The 24662-nt window shown below is 41.9% G+C and overlaps 1 protein-coding gene across 4 annotated transcripts in view; it reads right to left on the bottom strand.

The window, feature by feature from the left end:
• The window catches only part of LOC124881601 (gamma-aminobutyric acid receptor subunit rho-1-like), a 96393-nt gene that overhangs the window by 23493 nt on the left and 48238 nt on the right, over nucleotides 1–24662 (bottom strand). For 3 of the 4 annotated variants that reach the window (XM_047387229.1, XM_047387230.1, XM_047387232.1), the window contains 4 exons: nucleotides 22392–22474; nucleotides 22081–22221; nucleotides 21845–21997; nucleotides 20430–20626 (listed from right to left, as the gene is read on the bottom strand). In XM_047387229.1, coding sequence (XP_047243185.1) covers nucleotides 20430–20626; nucleotides 21845–21997; nucleotides 22081–22221; nucleotides 22392–22474 — 574 coding nt within the window. The remainder of the gene's footprint in view (nucleotides 1–20429; nucleotides 20627–21844; nucleotides 21998–22080; nucleotides 22222–22391; nucleotides 22475–24662) is intronic. The other variant, XM_047387231.1, reaches the window with a different exon arrangement.

Genomic DNA, 24662 nt, shown 5'->3' with positions numbered 1-24662 from the left:
TGGCACAACAAGAAATAATCAACAACAGACAAGCTGAAAAAACACAAAAACAAACCAAAAATTGCCTAAAAAGGCAGAGTGGAGGACAGAAAGAGAGTAGAGAAACAGAGAGAGAGGAGACAGACAATGAGATAGAGGTGGACTCCATACTCCGTCCTCTTGCGTCACCTCGGCAGCCCCACAGTGACAGTTTAGTGGCAGTTGAAAACTGCGGATCTCCTTCTCCATTGAATGAAATGGGATGCATCATCTTGAACAAGCATCTCTCATATAAAAGCAGTATCTACTATCCAAAAATAATATCAGAATCAGAATCAGAATCAGAAAAGCTTTATTGCCAAGTACGTTTTTGGACATACAAGGAATTTGTTTTGGCATAGTCGGTGCAATACAGTACAAGTTAAACAGTACAAACATATCTACAATATAATATAAATATAAGTGCACAGTTTTAAGTGAGTGAGAGTAAATATAGAGCAGTATAAGATGCAAGAGCAATACAACAGTGCAGGTGATCATTGTGCAAGTAAAGCAGTGCAAGTAAGCAGGAGTCCAAGCTGAGCGTTAATGTAACGCATAGAGTTACAGGTGTCCTGTCAGCAAAAAAAGGGGGGGTGTGGGGGAAAGGGGGAATGTCAGGGTGGTTTCCGGGCTTTGTTAACCAGGCTGGTGGCAGATGGGAAAAAACTGTTCTTGTGGCGTGAGGTTTTGGTCCGGATGGACCGCAGCCTCCTGCCAGAGGGGAGAGTCTCAAAGAGTCTGTGACCAGGGTGGGAGGGATCAGCCAGAATCTTCCCTGCCCGCTTCAGGGTCCTGGAGGTGTACAGTTCCTGGAGCGACAGTAGACTGCAGCCAATCACCTTCTCAGCAGACCGAATGACACGCTGCAGCCTGCCCTTATCCTTGGCTGTAGCAGCGGCGTACCAGATGGTGATGGAGGAGGTGAGGATGGACTCAATGATGGCTGTGTAGAAGTGCACCATCATAGTCTTTGGCAGGTTGAATTTCTTCAGCTGCCGCAGGAAGAACATCCTCTGCTGGGCTTTCTTGATGAGGGAGCTGATGTTTGGCTCCCACTTGAGATCCTGGGAGATGATGGTTCCCAGGAAGCGGAAAGATTCCACAGTGTCAATTGTGGAGTCACAGAGGGTGATGGGGGCAGGTGGGGCTGGGTTCTGCCTGAAGTCCACAACCATCTCCACTGTCTTTAGAGCGTTGAGCTCAAGGCTGTTCTGGCTGCACCAGTCCAACAGATGGTCCACTTCCCATCTGTACGCGGACTCGTCACCATCAGAGATGAGTCCGATCAGGGTGGTGTCGTCCGCAAACTTCAGAAGCTTGACAGACTGGTGACTGGAGGTGCAGCTGTTGGTGTACAGGGAGAAGAGCAGAGGAGAGAGAACACAGCCTTGGGGGGAACCGGTGCTGATGGTCAGGGAGTCAGAGACGTGCTTCCCCAGCCTCACGCGCTGCTTCCTGTCAGACAGGAAGTCAGTGATCCACCTGCAGGTGGAGTCGGGCACACTCAGCTGGGAGAGCTTCTCCTGGAGCAGAGCTGGGACGATGGTGTTGAAGGCAGAGCTGAAATCCACAAACAGCATCCTGGCATAGGTTCCTGTGGAGTCCAGGTGCCGGAGGATGAAGTGAAGGGCTAGGTTGACTGCATCATCTACAGACCTGTTGGCTCTGTAGGCAAACTGCAGGGGGTCCAGGAGGGGGTCGGTGATGTCTTTTAGGTGTGAGAGCACAAGGCGCTCAAAGGACTTCATCACCACAGAGGTCAGGGCGACGGGTCTGAAGTCATTAAGCCCTGTGGTCCCTGGCTTCTTGGGAACAGGGACGATGGTGGAGGACTTGAAGCAGGCTGGCACATGACATGTCTCCAGTGAGGTGTTAAAAATGTCTGTGAAGACTGGAGACAGCTGATCAGCGCAGTGCTTCAGGCTGGCTGGTGAGACAGAATCCGGACCAGCAGCTTTCCGGGGGTTCTGTCTCCTGAAGAGTTTGTTGACGTCCCTCTCCTGGATGGAAAGAGCCGTCCTCGGCGTGGGTAGGGGGCTGGTGGGGGGGAACTTCAGGGTGGGGGTTGGAGGTGCCAAGGCCCCTCTTGAGGTTGGAGAGATGGGGGTGGTGGATTGTGGCTGCAGCTGTTGGGGGGCGTCGTGGGAGATGGTTGCAGGACTGTCCCTTTGTCTTTCAAAGCGGCAGTAGAACTCGTTCAGGTCGTTGGCGAGGCGTCGGTCGTTGATGGAGTGGGGGGCTTTCGGCTTGTAATTGGTGATTTGCTTGAGCCCTTTCCAGACAGACGCAGAGTCGTTGGCTGAGAACTGGTTTTGGAGCTTCTCAGAGTACAGTCGTTTGGCCTCTTTCACTGCCTTGCCAAACTTGTACTTCGCCTCTCTGTATATGTCTTTGTCCCCACTCCTGAAGGCCTCTTCCTTATCCAGTCTTAACCTTCTGAGTTTAGCTGTGAACCAGGGTTTGTCGTTGTTGTAACTCACCCTGGTGCATGATGGTACACAGCTGTCCTCACAGAAGCTGATGTAGGAAGTCACAGCCTCTGTGTACTCGTCCAGACTGTTGGTAGTAGTCCTGAACACATCCCAGTCTGTACAGCCTAAACACGCCTGGAGATTCTCCACAGCCTCACTGCTCCACTTCCTTGTCGTCCTCACAACAGGTTTGCAGAGCTTTAGTTTCTGCCTGTATGCAGGAATCAGGTGGACCATGATGTGGTCGGATTGGCCCAGTGCAGCACGTGGGACGGCGTGATAAGCGTCTCTGATGGTGGTGTAACAGTGATCCAGAATGTTGTCCTCTCTGGTCGGACATTTTATAAACTGTCTGTATTTGGGAAGTTCGTGGGTCAGATTACCTTTGTTAAAGTCACCAGCGACGATTACTAAGGAGTCCGGGTTGGTCCGCTCCACACTCAGTATCTGGTCGGCGAGCATGCGCTGTGCGACCTGCACGTTAGCTTGCGGTGGGATGTAAACACCGACCAGGATGAACGAAGCAAACTCACGGGGGGAATAGAAAGGCTTACAGTTTATGAACTGTGAGTGAGAGGAAGATTTGAAGTAAAAAAGTGACAAGGCTCATGTCGAATAAGATGGGGAAACCTGAACCTATCTGTTAAGCCTGAATAACAGCTAAATGTAATGATGTATCTTTCTGATCAAAGGGGGCTGGTCATGTCAAATGCTTTTGAGATCCATTTAAGAACAGAATAACACGAGTTGAGGTCACACACAGTTTTATAAGATGACTAATTTCTGAAGGATAATAAAATGCGCACCAGACGTACTATTTTCAGGCACTGGATCAATTGAAGACTTTTCAACAATTTTGACTTACTGTTCAAAAACACAGTAATTAGCAATGTCAATCAATCTCTTTTCAGGATAATGTTTGAGATGTACATAGTTTAGAACAATATCTGTGCTGATAGGGTGAGGTAGAATGGCCCTAAGCATGCTTCCAGGGGAAAGGGTAATTGCTTAAACTATCCTTGCTAACTTCTGTTTCTTTCTTTTGCATAAGAACCCCGAGTGAATATAATTATCACTGCTAAAAGTAGCAGTGCCTATTTCTTTATCAGTAGCTTTTTTTACAGGTGATGAGAGGAAACCAAAGTGACCTACAGAACGTTATCCTTCATTGAGGTGGAGGCTGGACCTGGGTACTTGTTAAGAGAGCTTTTTAGAAGAATGCTTGTTCTGAATGGAAAATGGTTTGACCATTTATTCCATTTCTTAAGAACCTTATGTATTTCCTATTTGCTGCAGTAAAATTCTAATCTAGAAGATTTTCACAGTTAAATTTGGTTTTAAGGTTTAATTGTTGCTCGTAATTATTTTTGTTTTCTGTGATTCATATGTACTTTGGGCTGGGGTTTTATCTCTAGTGTGAAGCATGTCAGTAGGGAGGAAGCTGGAGTACCCGGTGAGAACCCACGCATACACGGAGAGAACATGCAAACTCCATGCAGAAAGACCCCAGGCCGGGAGTCGAACCCAAGACCTTCTTGCTGCAAGGCAACAGTGCTACCATGCAGCCCTAATTAATAAGTTGAACCTGGAATTTCAGACCTAAATAAGAGCAATCCTCTTGGGTTGCTTAATATTTGTATATAATGTGATTTTGTTACTCCTTATAATCATTCACATTTTTATTCATTTTACCTTTTCATTGAACTTTACTCACACAAATACATCACATATCACATATCTTATTCACATATAATCTCAAATCTCTCTTCCACAAATAGGTATATTTGTCCTGGGGGAATTATGTGGTAACTTAAAATGTGTTTAGAAGCAATTTATTTGGTTGAAGTGTGTTCTTGACCTGAGACAGCATGTCCCTGGAAAGAGGCCCTTGTTGAACCTTGTCTGGCCTAAAATGAGAAATGACTGTCCAATCCAGCCTTAGAATGAGAGGAGTGAAAATAGTAATGGGATTGTTATTGTACAACTGTCAGCAGTTCAATATCATGCAGATAAGATGCTATTCCAGTATTCCCGTAACAACTGCTAAGAGTCCAGTGTTGTGTGTGCCAAAACATTTACGCAAATAGAAATGGTAAAATGGATTGGTCAAGAGATTCACATACAAAACGATATGACTTTTGTATAAATACGCCCTGTGAGAGCTGAAGGTAGGGAATTTTTGGGAATCTTGATAAAGATGTCTCCGTGGAGACTCGGGGGAGAGAACTGTGATCAGGCTTCTTACCTCCGAGCCGATGAATACAATGGAATGTGATGTTTTTTACCTCGTCACTTGTGAGTTTCAGCTGGAAAATGTTGTTGGAGAAATTCATGGATCGTCGTCCTCCTCTTCTCGTTCTGGGATGCCAGAGAAGACAAGGTTGTCCCACATGCCCCGAGCCTGTATATCCAGGATGGTCTCCTTCATTTTTTTATTTTCTCCGGACAGCTGCGTTATTCCTGCATAATTGTTTTCACGCTATCCCTCAGTGTTTGGTTGTCAGCTGTGAGTGAAGCTAGTTGTCCTGTAGGTCACTTTGGTCCTGGCTGGACTCCAGAGACTCCCTCAGAGCTTGGAATTCCCTGTGGAGAACTTACACCAGTGCAGACGAGCATACAAGCTGGTTAGCTTCTTTTTGATTGATTCCAGAGCATCAGCGTAGCTTTTCTCTGGAGAGACAGGGGAGGTGCGGGCCGAGCACTCTGAAGAGGGGCATTTTGATGTTGGTGTGGCCATGGGTGGAGATTTTTGTGGCTTGCCCATTACAATGTTATCAAAACATTCGTCAATGTAGCTCTCCAGGCTGTGCAAGGTTTACTTGTACAGTTTGTTTTATTAGGAAAATATGAGACAGTGGTTAGTATTTTAAACGTTTCTTTGTTTGGCTTGAATTTCTTGGCTTGTTTTACCTGAGTTTGTCGTGTTTGTTTGTTTACCAGTATACTGCAGCATTACTTAAGCATAGCTCTCGCGAGATCTCAGCCGCTCATCATCTTCTCCTGACCTCACCCTACAATAAAATATAATTCAAATATAATAAAACTAACATTTTCATTGTTGGTGATGTAAATATTCATATTGACAACCTCTCTTGCCATCTTGCCAAAGACTTTCTGAGTCTGCCGGACTGTCTTGGTCTCCAGCAATTTGTGAAGGTACCGACACACACCAGGGACCATATATTAAACCTGGTCATCACTGACAAAACCTCCATCAACAATTTGGAATCTATGATCTCTGTGTTTCTAACTATTCGGTGGTAATGATTACCTTCACATTTCCATTACCAATTGTGAGACAGAAGCGACACATATCTTTCCGTAACTGGAGACACATTGACCTTACCACCTTGACCAGTGACATCCAATATACCCTCTGTCCCAATCCTGCAAGTGGATGAACTACTCATGGAGTTTTAACAAAAATTCAACATGGAAGACTCACCACCCTGCCACGTCCAATCACTCCTCACTGGCTGCTCCAATCAACGGCAGGTCCACACTCCTCCTCGGCTACTCATCTCCCAGGGCATCACTTTTAAAGACCTTCTGCATGGGAGACACCGCTCCTCTGCTGAACTTCAACAATCAGCTTCGCCCACCTTCCTCCTCCTCCGCTTGTAGGAGCGTTCGACTGGCCTCCTGCCTTGATGGCCCCTTTTCCCCTCGTCTCAGCTCCGGGCATGTGGAAAACGCCTTAAGAACTCCTCCAATCCCCCTACTAAGCGTCGCAGCTTCTGCAGTGGTTCTCCTCCGATCTCGTCTCTCAAGCCGATCTTCTCGCTCCCCAGACTCCGACGTCTTCTTCTACTCCGGTCATCCCACAATCTTCCCTGCTTCATTCATCTCGTCCATGGATTCTCTCCAGAGCTTCATATCTTTTTTTACTCAGCTCCTCCGGGAGTTCGCCTCCAATTCTGCCACATCAGCATTTCCTCTTCTTTGTTCCGCCAACGTTTAACCCGCTCCTTGGCCCCTCCCACTGACATTCACCATCGCAACGCTCATCCTGGCTCGTCTCTCAGGGTGAGATGTATCACTTCATTCTCTTTTCTCAACTGTTTCCTCATTCATATGCCCTTTAAGCACGCTGTGTTTCCCACTCCTCTTTTACGTTCAGATAGATCATATACTCCCATGCATTCTAACATGTCACTCAGGCTCCGCTCCAAATCCTGCGGGGGCAGCTCATTAATCTGGTTTCTCTCATTTTACTATCTCCCGAGGTTGACCACTGTATCACTTTCCCTGATGGCTTTAATGCTGTGTTTAAATTATCTACTCCCCACCTTTCTAAGAATCTCCTTTGGCAAGCTTTCGGCCACCTTTAAGCATTTCAGAGATGTCTTCTGCTCTGTTATCTGAGCATAGAATAATCGCGATACCTATTCCTCTCTCATCGTTGACCTACATTTCAAACATGGCTTCCAGAGTTTTCTATCATATCACAAATCCTTCTCTACCAAAGCTGCATCAGCACTCGCTTAATCAGGAGTTTGCCTAGACTGGTTTATTCTCGCCACTGAAATTTTGTCATGACGCAAGCTACCTCTGATTCCTGTCGCTCAGTTGGCCTCGTTTCAGTTCTTTATGGTCTGTACCATCTCGGTTAAAAAGAGGGTCTCTCAAATGGATGGTTCTCAATCCTTTTGTTGTCAGAGCCTTGCATGTGAACACATCATTATAGCTAAAAAATATACAGAACGTAAATACCTTCAGTAACTCTAACAATATGCTGCTTTAAATCTTTTGCCTTATTATTTACCATAAATTAATTATTTACCTTAAACATTTACAACCCCCGTTTATCCTTGACAGTCTTTCCCTTGAGTGCTTTTACCATGTATATTTATTACATTTGTAACCATCGCCTTCTATATTTTCTCTGTACAATAAATTAAATGCAACGCAAATTATTTTAATTGTCTGTGACTTTACTTAGCTTATTATATTAAAACTAGTAAACCTTGGTATTAGCACCCTCAACTTTAGCATTCACTTCATATGTCCGCCCAAACTTCTATTCTGTGCGCTCTGCTCAATGATCCATCAGCTCTTAGGAAAGAGCTTCTGCATTTACTAGTGGTGGATGGCCTTTTCAGTTTAAACTTATCCTTGTTATGTAAGATTGTTTCATCAAACTTCATTCTTTCCCCTCACTTTCTTCAAGGTCCCCATCCTCCAACATCAATCAGCTGATGATATCTGTTTCTTCTCATCACTTCATTCTCTCTAGCTCAAGCTCCCTCTACGCCTTGTTAGGCACATTTTTCTTCTCATAGGTTCAATTCTCCTCTCTTTCTCCCTCACTGGCCTTTCCTTCACTCTCCTTGCCTTCTCTGCTTAACTCTTCATCATTCCCATTGCTTTCGCGGCAATGCATGCATTTCTCGATGCCTTCGCGGCTCAAAATATTTTTCTCATTGCCTCCAAGGCAATGCTTCTGTTTCTCGATGCCTCGCTGGCACAAAATATCATCTACACCATTGGCAGGCGTTTCATTCAGCCTTGTCAGGCTCACTCACGCCATTGGCAGACGTTTCATTCAGCCTTGTTAGGCTCACTCACACCATTGGCAGGCATTTACACACATGCCTAGGCAAGCATTCCATTCAGCCTTGTCAGGCTCTGTCACGCCATTGGCAGGCGTTTCTTAACATGCCTTGGCAGGCATCTCAATCCTACGCCTCGTCAGGCGTTCATCTACCCGCCTTGACGCCCGGTCAGGTACAGCCCCATCTTTGTCTGACCTGTCATCGGCCATCCACACCTCTTCAGTCATAACACAGGTAAGCCAATTCGAGCCTAATCCATAAAACCATAAAACAGTTTGCACTCCCCGCTGATCTCATATCATTCATAACTAATTTCCTTTTCCTTCAGTTCAGCCTCAGCCTGGCCTCGGCCATTTTGGGGGAAGACGTACCTAATCATAATCCTAAGATGTTTATTCAAACCCACTTCATCCTCAGCGTTTGCGTCCTCCTCAGGGGTCTGAGCACCAAAGAAATAATCTTTCAGTAATAAACTCTTTAACCGTCTTCTTGTTGTTTCTCCATTATGTGAGTCTTTCCAGGTTGAAATGGAGTTTTAACGAAAATTCAACATGGAAGACTCACCACCCCGCCACGTACAATCACTCCTCACTGGCTGCTCCAATCAACAGCAGGTCCACGCTCCTCCTCGGCCAATCATCTCCCAGGACATCACTTTTAAAGACCTTCTGCATGGAAGACACTGCTCTTCTGCTGAGCTTCGACCCTCCTCCACCCCTCCTCCACCATAGGCTCCCAACTCCTTCCATACCAAGGCCTACACCACCACCAGGATCGGATCCGGGGGGGAAGATGTACCTAATCATAATCCTAAGATGTTTATTCAAACCCATTTCATCCTCAGCGTTTACGTCTTCCTCAGGAGTCCGAGCGCCAAAGAAATAATCTTTCATTAATAAACTCTTTAACCGTCTTCTTGTTGTTTCTCCATTATGTGAGTCTTTCCAGGTTTAACTCCTCTGTGAGCACCATTTTTGACCCGAGTGCCCCTATCAGGTCATATGAGGTCAGTTGTGAACGTTCTGCATCCTGGTTCACTAAGGAGCTCTGCCAGATAAAAATGGCCAGCCAAGTCCTGGAACGTCGTTACAGATAGTCTGGATGCAAAAGTTTGATTTCTGTGATCATCAAAAGGCTTACGCCAAACTGCTGAAGGATGTGAGCTCTAAATTTAGCTCCAACCTTATCAATAAAAATGCTGGAAACCCCAAGCAGCTTTTCTCTACAGTAAACTCTGTTTAAGCCACAGGTGCTTCCTACCAATACAACAAGTGAGGAGCAATGCAACCATCTTATAACTTTTCCAAAGTAAAAGTTAACAAAATCCCCCCCCCCCCCCTTCTAACAGGTTCCTCTTCTGTGTCTACCCCTGACTTGGAACCTTTATCTGAGACCCTGCCATCTTTCCCAATGTTCACTGAGATCCGACGCAACCACAATTAGGAAATCCTGCAGGGAAAAAGGTTCATCATGCATCTTAAACCCCATTCCAATGGCTTTGTTGAAATTGCTGACTTCCATTGTTAGTCTGTTCATCACCCAATTCCTTAATTTCTCTCTTCAATCTACGCAAGTTTAAACTGTGCTGAAGGGAGACATCATCCGCCCTGTACTTAAAAAACCTAGTCTGGATCCCGATGACCTCACGAACTATAGGCCTATGTCCAACCTTTCTTTTTTGTCCAAGGTCCTCGAGAAAGTTGTTTCCTACAAGCTCCAACTCCATCTGAAGAACAACAACTTATTTGAAAAGTTCCAGTCAGGTTTTCGTTCGGGACATAGCACAGAAACAGCTTTGTTAAGGGTGACAAATGACTTGCTGATGGCAGCTGATGTTGGGTCACTATCACTCCTCATTCGCCTCGATCCGTCAGCTGCATTTGATGCAGTAGACGCATGCTATCTTTCTGGACCGCCTAACGTCACTTGGAATTATGTAAGTCCTGCCCCCTTTCTGTTATGTGTTGTGTCCCACACGGGTCAGTCTAGGGCCTTTTGTCACCTACATGCTGCCACTCAATTGTGTCATCAGCAGACACAATTTGTCATTCCACCACTACACTGATGACACACAATTATACATCAGAACTGCTCCCAACATTTCCATAGCCCTGTCATGTGTTGCTACCTGTCTTGGGGGAGCAACTTTCTTCAGCTCAACAGTAGTAAAACCGAGGCACTGCTTGTTGGCACAACTCACCAGACCACTAACTCCTCAATATCCCAGGTCTCCTTTGACAACCAGGTCATTGCTGTCTCCCCTTCAGTAACTAACCTAGGTGTCAGGTTTGACCAGCAACTAACCTTTGATGACCACACAAAGAACGTATCAAAGAACACGTTCCACCACCTTCACAACATCTCCAAGATCCGTTCACTTCTTTCCTGCTCTGATGCAGAAAAACTTATCCATGCATTTGTGTCCTCCAGACTGGATTACTGCAATTAACATTTTACAGGGAACTCATCAAAAAACATTCAAAAACTACATTATATCCAGAACAGTGCTGCAAGAGTCCTCATGCAAGTATGCAAGTACAAGCATATCACACCCATCCTTTACTCTTTCCACTGGCTACCAGTGCGATTTGGCATCCAGTATAAAATTCTTCTGCTCATCCATAAATGCTTCAGTGGCCATGGTCCATGTTTTCTACAGGAACTCATTCCACTCCAAACCACCACAAGCACCCTCAGGTCATTAAGCAGCTGGCTCGTCCAGGACCCTTCTACCAGGCTCAGAACCATTGGGGGCAGAGCCTTCTGCTCAGCTGCACCCCGGCTCCGGAATAGCCTACCTCCAGTGCTGAGAGAAGTGCAGTGTCTGTAATCTTTTAAAGTTGGACTTAAGACAGTCTGTTTAGGAAATCTTTTAACTGCTAAACATTTATTTTACTCTACTGTTGTTATATTCTTTTGTTTTAATTGTAGCACTCTGACATTTCTTGGAATGAAAAGTGCATTATAAATAAAATGTATTATAATTATTATTATCATATTTCGCAACTTGCTCCTCAGGCTCTTCATGAATGGTAGAGGTGACCGCTGTAACTAGATCTCTCTGCTTGTTGGAGAAGGTCTCCACCATCTTCTTAAATTTACTAACATTTAGTTCCGGGCATGAAGTGTCACACCAGTCCATGGACCCCTGCATAGACTGACCATAATTGAATGCAGGGCCTGACAGTAAAGAAAGGAGCACTGTGTTGTCAAAATACTTAGTATTATGTATTATGAGTATGAGTATTATGAGAATATAGCAGAGAGAGTGAAAGTGGTCATTATGTCCTCCTGCAGCCCCAGCCTATAGCAGCATAACTACAGAGATAGCTCAGGATAACCTAAGCCACTCCAACTATAAGTTTTATCAAAAAGGAAAGTTTGAAGATTAGACTTAAAAGTAGACAGGGTGTCTGCCTCACGGACTAAAACTGGGAGCTGGTTCCACAGGAGAGGAGCCTGATAACTAAAGGATCTGCCTCCCATTCTACTTCTAGAGACTCTAGGAACCACCAGTAAACCTGCAGTGTGAGAACGAAGTGCTCTGTTAGGAACATATGGAACAATCAGATCTCTGATGTATGATGGAGCTAAATCATTAAGGGCTTTATATGTGAGGAGGAGAATTTTAAATTCTATTCTGGATTTAACAGGGAGCCAAGGAAGGGGTGCTAAAATAGGAGAAATATGATCTCTCTTTTTAATGTTCATCAAAACTCTTGCTGCAGTATTTTGAATCAGCTGAAGGCTTTTAACTGCATTTTGTGGACATCCTGATAATAAAGAATAACAATAGTCCAGCCTTGAAGTAACAAATGCATGGACTAGTTTTTCAGTGTCACTCCTGAATAGGATATTTCTAATTTTGGCAATGTTCCGGAGGTGAAAGAAGGAAATCCTAGAAACCTGTTTAATATGGGATTTAAATGACATGTCCTGGTCAAAAATAACACCAAGGTTTTAAAATTTATTACCAGAGATCAATATAATGCCATCCAGGTTAAGTGATTGACTAAGCAGTTTCTTTTTTAAAGACTCCGGTCCAAAGACGACAACTTCTGTCTTGTCTGAATTTAGAAGCAAAAAATTTAAAGTCATCCAAGTTTTTATGTCTTCAAAACCTGCTTGTAGTCTATCTAACTGGTTGGACTCATCAGGATTTATAGATAAGTAAAGCTGAGTATCATCAGCATAACAGTGAAAATTCATCCCATGCTGCCTGTTAATTTTACCTATTGGAAGCATATATTTAGTGAAGAGAATTGGCCCAAGTACTGAACCCTGTGGTACTCCACAATTAACCCTGGAGTTTAAAGATGATTTATCATTTACATGAACAAACTGGAATCTGTAAGACAAATAAGATTTTAACCAGCCTAGTGCTGTTCCCCTGATCCCTACAGCATCTTCCAGCCTATCTAAGAGAATATTGTGATCGACTGTATCAAATGCAGCACTGAGATCTAACAGGACAAGTACAACACAAGTCCATTATCTTCGGCTAGGAGAATGTCATTAGTGACTTTCAGCAGAGCTGTTTCAGTGCTATAATGAGCTCTGAAACTTGACTGAAACTCTTCAAACAGATCATTGCTGTGTAAATGCTCACGCACTTGATTAGCAACAATTTTCTCAAGAATTTTAGATAATAACGGAAGATTGGATATAGGTCTGTAATGTATTAAGTCATCCTGATCAAGCAAGGGTTTCTTAAGTAAAGGTCTAAGTACAGCTACCTTAAAAGCCTGTGGTACATATACATTTACTAAGGATAGATTAATCATATCTAAAATGGGGCTGGTAATCAGAGAAAACACTTCCTTAAACAATTTGGTTGGGATTGGGTCTAACATACAAGTTGAAGGTTTAGATGAAGCTAATATTTCTGATAACTCAGGAAGCTCCACAGGATCAAAACAGTCCAAACACAGATCAGGTTCTACAGTTACTTCCAATGCTGTCTCACTTGCTGAGGATGAAGTAATCATCTTTGGGAGTATGTCAAAGATTTTATTTTTAATAGAATCAATTTTATTTAAGAAGAATCCCATAAAGTCATGACTGCTGAGAACTAAGGGAATGGATGGCTCAACAGAGCTATGACTCTGTGTAAGTTTAGCAAGAGAAACCTATGATTGTTCTTGTTCTCTTCTATTAATGATGAGAAATAAGCTGTTCTGGCTTGGCAAAGTGTCCTTTTATACAACAATAGGCTATTTTTCCAGATTAAGTAGGAATCCTCTAGGTGTGTAGAGGGCCATTTTTTCTCCAATTTTCTAACATTGTGCTTTAAAGTACACAGCTCTGAATTAAACCAGGGAGCCAGCCTCCTATGAATAATTACCTTCTTTTTCAAGGGGGCTGCATCGTCTAATGCACCACGCAGTGATGATGTAACACTATGAACAAGAGAATCAATTTGTGAAAGGGACGAAACAAAATTATTGCCCTCCACTGTTTTTCTGTGATAATGAGGAAATTAAAAGTGGAACCGATTCTTTAAAGGTTGTTACAGAATTGTCTGATAATGATCTACTATAATGAAATTTTCTTTCAGGTGTGGAGTACTCGGTTAAATTAAACTCAAAGGTTATAAGAAAATGGTCAGACAGGACAGGGTTATGAGAAAATATTGTTATGTCTTTACATTCAATGCCATATGTCAGCACAAGGTCCAGAGAATGAAGACAAAGGTGGGCAGGTTTGTTAATGTTTTGAGCAAAGGCAATTGAGTCTAAGATAGCATTAAAGGCTATATTTAGGGTATCACTTTCAATGTTAACATGAATGTTAAAATCCCCCACTATAATAACCATATCTGTATTTAACACTAAATCAGATAAAAGGTCTGAAAACTGATCTAAAAATTGAGAGTAAGGTTCTGGTGGATGGTTCAAAACAACAAACAGAAGTGGTTTTAGTGCTTTGCAATTTGGATGAGGAAAACTAAGGATTAAATATTCAAAAGAGTTGTAGCTATTGATTGGTTTGGGACTAATCAATAAATCGGACTGAAAGATGGTAGCTATTCCTCGACCAGTATTTCGAGGAATGTGAAAATTTAAATAATTAGTAGGAGTTGACTCATTTATAGTAACATAATCCTCTTGCTGCAGCCAGGTTTCTGTGAGGCAAAATAAATCGATCTGATTGTCACTAATCAGGTCACTAACTAGCAAAGTCTTTGAAGAGAGAGATCTTATGTTCAGTAAGCCACATTTAATTGTTTTATTTTTCCTTTTAGTCTGAGTTGTGTTTATTTTTTATGAGATTTTCATGATTTCCTCCTTTTAGATTATTTTTTAATCTATTCAATTTTGGCCGTGGGCGAGATACTGTCTTAATAGGGTAATGGGTGGGTAGCAATACAGAAGCTGCAAAGAGGAGTGTTAAACTATGACCCTGCTTCCTGGTCTGAACCCTGGGTTGTCAGAGTTGTCATTCAGCCAGCGGCTAAACATGTCGTCACTGGTCAGATCGGGGAGGGGACCAGAGAAAATTACGGAGTCCGACATTGTTTTGGCAAACTTACACACCGAAGCAACACTAACTTTGGTGACATCCGATTGACGTAACCGGGTGTCATTACCGCCAGCGTGAATAACAATCTTACTGTATTTACGCTTATCAGTCAGCAGTTTCAGGTAGGATATGATGTTGCAGACATTTGACTATGGTCGCTGCTGTCTCTAGTGCCACGTTTCTGACTATGAAGCTGCCAATTACCAGAGTTGGCTTCTCAGTGGGTGTGTCGCTGGGCGGGGAAAATCTGTTAGAAACGCAGACGGGTTGGTGGTGACCTGTGGGATGGGATCTAGGACTACGCTTTCTACATGCCGTCACCCAGCCGGCCTGAGGCTCTGCTGAAGGACTGCTACGGGGAGCTACCCTCGGTGGTTTTTCAACAGCGCGGAGCCCGGCCTCCAATTCTGACACCTTCGCCTCCAAAGCTACAAAAATGCTACATTTATTACATGTACCATTCCCGTTTTCACTCTTGCACTCGCTGGAATGTGTGTTGTGTGAAGGCTCTCTCGGTTGATCTGATTTCTCGTTATTGTGATATCTCTGACTTGTTCTAATACATAAGCACATTAAAACATATATTTTCTTTTGCTGTATTTAACGTTTGGAGATTCTCCATACACGGTTTTTCTCATAGTGGTAAGGGGTCGCTAGCTTAGCGTTAGCTCCACCATGGCTACCCGTTCTGCTGTTTCTCTCTCTGAGTTTCCTCCTGTCTCCTGCTCTCTGTGTCAGATGTTCAGTTACTTCTCCTCCTCCTCCTTCAATGATAATGGTACGTGTAATAAATGTAGCATTTTTGGAGCTTTGGAGGCGGGGGTAATGACACCTGGTTACGCCAGTCGGAGGTCACCAAAGTTAGTGTTGCTTCGGTGTGTAAATTTGCCAAAACAATGTCAGAATCCATAATTTTCTCTGGTCCCCTCCCTGATCTGACCAGTGACGACATGTTTAGCCGCATACTGTCATTCAACCGCTGGCTGTGTAGGTGATGTCCAGAAAACAATGTGGGGTACATTGATAATTGTTTAACATGTAGAATATAAACTATCTATGTGTGTAACTGGAATGTGCAGATAAAGGTCATAAATTGGTGAAGGACAGGGGAGTAGTGGATAGGGAGTGCAAGGTCATAAATTGGTGAAGGACAGGGGGTGCAGCGATAGGGAGTGCGGCAGACAAGATAAGATGAGTCTGCTGGAAGTATCAGCATAACTACTGTATGCAGGTGTGTGCTGCAGCTCTGTGATGCTGCAGATGTAAAAAATATTTGTGTTGCCTTCCCAGCCCTGGGCTCAAACATGTATTATATTTGCTATGCATTATGACAAAAAAAACTTGTGTCTGGTAAAAGTGTTTCTCCTTTGTACATATTACAAAGACTTAATGACAAATGGAATGCTAAAAAAAATATATAAGAATAATCCTGCAGTTGAAAAAATCACTTTTGGTTTGGAGTGATATGGTCAACAAAATTATGAACCATGAAGTAGTCTGTTAAAACTAATTAAATTCCATTAGACACCACCCCAGTATAGGGAATTGCAGTTTCTAGCGTCGCACAGAATTGACTAAAGAGTACAGTTTCTTCTGCACTGGCACATGTAAGAATACAGTCATTTGTGTGGTGACTTCATTAAATAAGAACATTTACTTCTTTAGGTTACTTTTTCTTAAAAATGACCCATCATTGCACATAAAAGTCAATGACAAAAATGGGTTGTGCTATTGACTTGCTTCACCAGTTGTTGGTCAGTGTCATGATGTGTTTTGGAGGTAGGACCCAAATGCAGAATAAGGTTAAAATGATGAAAAAAGGTTTAATGAAAAATAAACTTACAAAAGACCAGGTCAGAAATTTGTTAAAAAACATAAACTGGATGAAAGCAGGTGCATGAAAATCAAGGCAACAGACATGGAAGAACTCAGGACTGGACCAGGGCAAAGATACAGGGCAGGTAACGGGAGTGGAGTAGGTAACCAGTGGAGAACAATGAAAATCAGATAGCTTAAGTACTGAGAGGAGTGGAGTGTAAGCCAATGAGCTAGGAGACAAGGTAAACAGCAGTGAATATGGTACAGGTGTGGACCGGGGCTGCAGGGAGACAGAGGGAGTGACTGATTGGAGTTATTTGCAAAAATGAGGACTGTTTTGTAAAAATGGACTTGTTGTGATTAACTGTGTTTGAACTTATATTAGTCATTTACTGGTTATTAACTGTGTTTGAGCTTATACTAGGCATACTGGTCAATTTTTGTGTCAGTATTTGGTAAGTTTTATGGTTTTTCATGTAACTTCGTTTTGTAACAGAGCACAAATGTTCTCTCAAGGTTTTCTATTTACTATCAGTAGGTCTTTTACAAAGAGATACACGCCTATGAACAACAATCACACACTCTTGCAGGACATTCCAGTGAGCTCACGTGTGCAGAAGCTGGCCTGCCCACAGTGGTGGCATATGGCCAGTTAGATCACGATGCGTGCCTAAGTCCAACATATTGTATGGGACACATGTGCCTAAGAAGATAAATGTGAATTGTACTCTATTTCCAGGGCTCTTATCTGTGGATAGATTTTGACACTGTACAACTTTAATGTGGTGAAAATAAATTAGGCTTTGGTTTCTGAGATCTTAAAATTTACTCAAACTACTTGCCTTCAGCTGCCAACAAAAGAACCGGGTAATTGAAAAAGTTAACAGTTTCTTACTGCATTCGGTGTGATGAATACCTAGTCAACTAATTTAATGTGAAATCAAAATATTTATATTTGCACTATTCTAACTGGTCTTTAAAAAAATTATTTATTGGGTGTAAATGCATACATATGTATGTACATTTTTATTCTTTTCATTTTTTATCACCTCTGAAGTATATTTATTTATATTTATTGTCTGTACACTATGAGAGCGTGAAACTGAAGTCTAATTGAAGGCCAATAGAGCAAATTTTGACTCTAAATCTTCTTGCTCTGCTCTCGGTGGAGGACACGCGTTTTCTCTCCCTCCCTCTTGCCTGCTTCTGCATCTGCTTTTGTCCGTGTTTTTCTCAGAACCTCACTTTACATATCTTCCAAACTTGCAAATTATGGATTTGGTCAGCTGGTCTCTCAACGCAATTGATCACATTTTTCCACGAGAAGACAGGGTAAAGGAGAACCCTCTTGCCCAGCCGGTACATTCTTCTCTGGATACACAATGGATTCCTGGCAACAGTGGAAGATTGTGTGCTTGACTACAATGTCAGTTGAGGACACAGAAGACGTTTATATATTTAGATTTTTGATAACAGGAGTTCTGCTTTTTGGATCCGGTGGTTACCTGACTTATCGAGTGAGTAGCAAAACGTGGGCAGCTGTTCAAAGCATCCCAAAGCTGCCTGCAATGCTGGATGGAATCTGCAGAGTGATCAATGCTCAGACTGAATTGTTAAGAGAGCTAAGCCGCAAGCTGGATACGGTTCTTGAACAGAATCGAAGTCTGGAAGCGGCTTTTGGACTCAGAGGTGCAAGGATTTAATCATGGAGAAAGTTGTTCGGTCCAGAACTGCGGGAAAGTCCCAGAAATTTGGATATTTGGATTTGCAATTGAGAGATAACAGTAAAAATTCTTAAAGTGGTTGGAAATCCACACAACTGCTTGAACCAGAACACCTATTGTTTTTCTAAATCTGGTGCCCCAACGTGGCCTTGGCAACTTCTGCTAAGTGGCTATTGACAAAATATCTCCTGGATGATATGTAAACATGGCAATCTTTCCCAGCACCCCTGAACAGCTGTGACCCAGATAAAACTTTGCGGCCGATTGAGAATACTTCCATCTCTCTCCTCAAGGACAATGGCGCTCTATCTGTGTTGACAGTCGAGTTCTTACATACACACTCACAGTTAAATATTCGCATCCGCAGGATTCCACCGCACTCTTGCAAAATCTTTTCTTCTTGTGTGTTGCTTTGCCCTGCACCTAATTGCATGATTTCATTACTTTTTCATAGATTTTTAGTTTTATCAGAAGGATTACCAGCGAAAACCAAACATTATTAGTAATAGAAAATTTGGACTATAGCTGCTTTTACACCAATGACCCAGCTAGTTAGACTACAATGGACTGTTATTACTTAGTTCAACTTCAGTACCAGTAAAATCAATGTATTATTAGCACCTGAAAATGTGGATTAAAGCTGTTTTGTACCAGTGACTCAGCTTCCCTAGTTAAAATTCAGTGGAATGATGAGACTATCAATATTATCATCTTCAATTCAATTCAGTTTAATTTATATAGCGCCAGTTCACAACACATGTTGTCTCAAGGCACTTCACAGCAGTCAGGTACATATATTCCAATTAATCCTAACCGATGAACAGTGCTGTCAGTTAGTTATTTATTCAAATTGGATAAAAAAAATTTCTGTCTAAGGAAACCCAGCAGATTGCATCCAGTCAGTGACTTGCAGCATTCCCTCCTCCTGGATGAGCATGTAGAGACAGTGGACAGTCACTGGTGTTGACTTTGCAGCAATCCCTCATACTGAGCATGCATGTAGCGACAACGGAGAGGAAAAACTCCCTTTTAAAGGGAAAAAACCTCCAGCAGAACCAGAACTAGGCTCAGTGTGAGCGGCCATTAGCCACAACCGACTGGGGGTTTGAGAGAATAGAGCAGAGAGAAAAAGAGCAAAGAAGCACTGATCCAGGAGTACTTTCTATGGGAAGGAAAAGTAAATGTTAATGGATGTAGCTCCTTTAGGCGTTTCACCTAGAAAGAAAGAACAGATAAACTCTGAGCCAGTTTTCAAGGTTAGAGTCTGAAAGAAAGCACATAGAGTTTGTTACAGTAAAAGCTCAGTCAATCACCATGTCTAGGAGAGAGAAAGGGTTAAATACTAAAAGACAGGACCATGTGGATCATCTGTAGAAGGTGAGCATTAAGTTGTTGCCAGCAGAAGCTCGGACGATGCCCCTCTCCAGAAAGGTGTTACAGGTAGACACAGACTCAGGCCAAGTGTAGCTTCTAGGAAGAAAAAAGAGAGAACAAGGTAAAAAGCTGAAATAACAGCAAATAATGCAAAATTGGAGAGTAGTGTGAGAATGTACCGAAGAGGGTGAAAGTGGTCATAATGTCCTCCAGCAGCCTAAGCCTATAGCAACATAACTACACAGATAGTTTTAGTTCAGATTATTTAGTTAAACGGTGCTTATTTACAACAATGTCATCTCAAGGAACCCCACAAAGGGTCACACTGATGGTCATTGTTATACTAAAATCCACAAGGATTGGGATACTCTCTGTCAGACTGATTATAACCATTTAGCATAAGATGCTTTATTATTAAGAGTGGCTTGGAACCAATTTCTACCAGTAAACCCGGAAGGATTATTAATTATTATTACTCCCAAGGATTATTAGTGTCATTTGATTCTTTTTTTCTGTGTTGTGTATCATTGTAGTGTTTTTCCTCATGTACAGCGCTTTGAGTGCCTTGTTGCTGAAAAGCGCTATATAAATAAACCTGACTTGACTAGATGCTACATCAGTCACAGAATAATGAACTAATACACAAAGAAAAAGAAAATACATTTAATTTAAAGAAACTACAAAAACAGGGGAAATATAAAATTAATTGAGAGGTAAAAATAGGACAAATAATAAACATTGAAGTTTTCCATTCTTCAACAAATAAAGATCGCGTAAATCAATTTAGTTATAGCATTTGGATTCTAAGTAATTACAAATGTTACTTAATCCATTAATACTTACTAAGTAAACAAACCAGCCATTTACACACTATTTTACCTAAAAAACTTACTTTCACAACTCCAGTTTTTGGCATCTGTCAGGGATAGCATAATTATACCAACCTTCTCACGCAGTTTCCTTTCCTTGCGTTCCTGGAGAGTGGACAGGTAGTTGACTGCAGCATATTCTATGACTGACAGGAAGACAAAGACGAAGCTGATCCACAGGTAAACATCCACAGCTTTGATATAAGACACCCTGGGCATGGAAGCATTGACTCCGGTGATGATGGTTGACATGGTTAGCACAGTAGTTATACCTAAAATAAGACAATGCATTTAGACGAAATGAAGCTTCTAACGTTCAATATAATACAAGGCCATAATAAGAGCTAACCAAAGAGCATACACATCAGGATAGGCTATGGTTTTTGTTTCTTCATCAGCATTTCCAGAGGTTCTAAGAGTAGAATGGGAGGCATATCTTCTAGTCATCAGACTACTCTCCTGTGGAACCAGCTCCAAGTTTTAGTATGTGAGGCAGACACTCTGTCTACTTTTAAGATAATAAAACTTTCCTTTTTGATAAAGTTTATAGTTAGAGTGGCTTAGGTTATCTTGAGCCCACTCTGTCGTTATGCTGCTATAGATTTTGGCTGCTGGAGAACACAAACACTTTCCCTCACTCTGCTGCTATCCTACTACTCTCCAATTTTGCATTATTTGCTGTTGTTTTAACTTTTAACTTTATGTTCTATTTGTTTTTTTCTCTTCCTAGAAGCTACACCTGACCTGGCCCTGTGTTTTGCTCTGACACCTTCCTGGAGAGGGGCATCGGCTGAACTACTGCTGTCAACAACTTGATGCTCTCCTTCTACAGATGATACACTTGGCCCTGTCTTCCAGTGTTTAACCCTGTTTCTTTCCTAGACAGAGCTACTGGCTGAGTTTGTTCTACGAGTAAATGTATGTGCTCTCTTTCATAATATAAACTTGAAAACTGGCTCAGAGGTTATCTATTTAGCTTCTCTCCTAGATGGAGCCACTAAAGGAGCTACAGCTCCCTTTAACGTTAAACTTTTCTTTCACATAGAAAGTACTCCTGGATCAATGCTTCTGTGTTCCTTTGTGTGTATGCTCTGTTCTCTCAAAGCCCTAGTCAGTCATAGCAGATGGTCGCTCACACTGAGCCTGGTTCTGCTGGATATTTCTTCCTGTTTAAGAGGAGTTTTCCTTCTACTGTCGCTACATGCATGCTCAGTATGAGGGATTGCTGCAAAGTCAATAACACAATGCAAGTGACTATCCATTGTTTCAGTAGCCAGTGAATGCTGCAAGTCACTGACTGCTGGATTTCCTTAAATAGAAACATTTGAACAAATTTGAATAATAAACTGAATTGGACTGTAATACATTGATTCAATTAAAATAACTTTGTAAAGTGCCTTGAGACAGAATGTGTTGTGAATTGGGGCTATATAAACAAACTGAATGGAATTGAAATAAAACGGTAACAACAATAAACAGTGTTCCCTAACCGAGTGGCACTCTGGCAGGGACAGCCCTGCGGTCAATCCAGAAGGACACCCAGGACAACATGACCATCAGGGTGGCAGGAAAGTATGTCTGCAGCAGGAAAAAGAAGATGTGCCGTCGTAGAGTGAAGTTAATGTACAAACGATTGTACCAACCTGGAGAGGAGAATAAAGAGAAAATTAAACTTCACAGTCTTTAAACATGAAGTTAGACAAAGCTTTTCATTGTCTGGCAGCACCTGTACTGCTGTAGAATGCAAGCTTTGTGGTAATATGGAACTCCTGAATGAGGAACTGAGAGAGAGAAATTTTCTCATCTGTGTTTAAAGACCTGTTCCCTTTCTTCCAGTACAGCAGCAGGTCATCATCAGTATATGCATCTGAAGAAGAAACAAAAAACAATATACATGTCTGATCAAATTAAATAAACATTTGAGTGAATGTTTTAGAAGCCACGAGGGTGATAATAATGATTATCCTTGTTTGTTTCATTATGAACTGAAAAAACCCTCATATTATCTGAAATAAATCAAAAGCATTATTGACTTACAGCTCTCAATCTCCAGCGAACATGTTTGTGTGTCAAGGGGAAAACGACTCAGGTCCATGCTACACATGGCTGTGACTGTTACTCTGCAATCACAAAGCAAGAATTTATTGAGTGGCAGACAGAAATATTTAGAAATCTAAATAATTAAACTAAATAAATAGCAATACCTGCTATATCAGTGTGTTTTTGAAATTGCATATATAACAGTTTTTTTCTGTAGTTCTTCCTCATTGTTGACTCTTTTTTATTTATTTAAAAACAACTGGTTGACTAAAGTGATTTACAATCAATCATACAGCAAAGCAACAAAATAAATTAAGAAATTCACAGTTTTCTCATTTCTGAAATTGTTTTTATTTTAGTTGTTGCAGCAGAAAATGTAGTTGCCTGGTAATTGTCACTATGAAATGTAAATAAAAGTTGTAAAAAGCTGCTTGCACAAATGACCGTTGCTGTGTTTTATTTAACTTTAACAGTTTCTAGTGAACAGTTTATTAGAAGCAGTAGCTTGTCAACTGCAAACCAAAATCCATATCAGTTTGGTGAGCTGCATATAATGTATGTCCAACCCACAGCAGGATACTATCCAGACATAATAATCCAGACTATCCAGACATTAATATCCAGATATTAATGGAACAAGTGAGTGTTGGGCAGGGTCTTAGCAGAAACTTGGTTTCCAATTAACGGATGTCAAGCGGTAATATAGAATTCAACTAACAGAACGAGAGAGGGTGATATGGTTTGCAGGCACAGTCAGCAAACTGTTATCCTCATATTCCAATCTGCTTTAGTTTGGAAAATATCAAAACAAGCACTAGCCCTGACCCAATGCAGATTAACCCTGGCCATGTGATGAGTATGTAAATCTTTCATCATACCAATATATGATCATCCCATAGCCAAGTAACAGAATTTCTCACTACCACAAAATGCCTTCTCTGTTACAGGGTGTTATTGTTTTATCATCAAGGATAAGCAGAAAGCGGTGCAAACATTTAAATGTTTCAATTCAAATGCTAACTTTTGTAAAACAATTGTTTGGCACATGTGGGCCTCAAATGACACCATTTAGATGGCCAGCTGTTAGTCTTTGCCTGTGTGGATTAAAAAAGAAAAAACAGCTATCTTAGCTCAGGACTTCCTATTGCTCACCAGGATTAGAAGGTCAAGAAGCTTTATTTCCTGGTTGGCCTTCACGTTTGCAATTTCATCTATACTATTTGATTGAATGCATTTTCAGGTTCAATACTATCTGATATAATTTGTAGATTGGTCAGTGTTCCTATATGAAATACAACCCCGATTCTAATGCAAATTGGAACATTGTGTAAAATTTTAATGAAAACAGAATACAATGATTTACTAATCCTGTTCAACCTATATGCAGCTGAATACACTACAAAGCCAACGTATTTAATGTTCAAACTGATAAACTTTATTGTTTGTTTTTTTTTGCAAATGATCACTCATTTTGAATTTGATGCTTGGAGCACATTCCAAAAAAAGAGGGACAACTTTCGCTCCGAGCTTGTCTGACCCTTTTTGTTCCCCCCGCTGGTTCCCTCGTGAGTTTTTATGGCCCTTTTTCGAATCAGTTCACCGTAGCATCTAAGAGCTGACGGCTGCTGTTTTGAGCACATCATCAACAGGGATAAAGACTTATCGCTGTTCATTGTTGTTTCCATGTACCAGGTCTATGGAGGACAGATCCTGACAAAATAAAAAAAAGCAGAAATATATATATATTGTTTTTCCTTTTCCTTAAACATGCGTTTTCATCAAGGAATGTATATATTTTCTTTTTCCTTTTCCTTAGACATGCATTTTCATCAAGAAATTTATATATTGTCTTTTTCCTTTTCCTTACACATGCCTTTGTTCTTTTTACATTTCCTCGTTTCTCTTTTTCCTTTACCGTATGCATTTCTCCTTCATTATGCAAATGAGGAGGGCTGCCTTCTTCTCTCCAGCTCCTCTACTATCGGTCAATAAACAGGAAGAAGGAGGATCCATGTGCAGGCCGAGGGTGTGTCCCAATTCAGGGGCTGGATCCTTCCAAGTCCGTTCTTGCGGGCCGATTACGTCACAGCGCCGGGCGGAAGATATGTCAAATGCTGCCGACAAATGTGTCCTTCTTTTGCCCGATTTGATGGATGGGTTGTGAGTATCCTTCGCAGTCCATCTTTTCCCATGATTCATTGCGGGTCGAAGCGGTTTGGTCAAGCAGGGGCAGCAATGGTGGACCACAGTGGCAAAAGCTGTGAATAA

The sequence above is a fragment of the Girardinichthys multiradiatus genome, chromosome 15 (assembly GCF_021462225.1).
Source record: "Girardinichthys multiradiatus isolate DD_20200921_A chromosome 15, DD_fGirMul_XY1, whole genome shotgun sequence".
Taxonomy (NCBI): Eukaryota; Metazoa; Chordata; class Actinopteri; order Cyprinodontiformes; family Goodeidae; genus Girardinichthys; species Girardinichthys multiradiatus.
The sequence above is the reverse complement of the archived record's forward strand: the minus strand, read 5'-3'. Positions and strand labels throughout refer to the sequence as shown.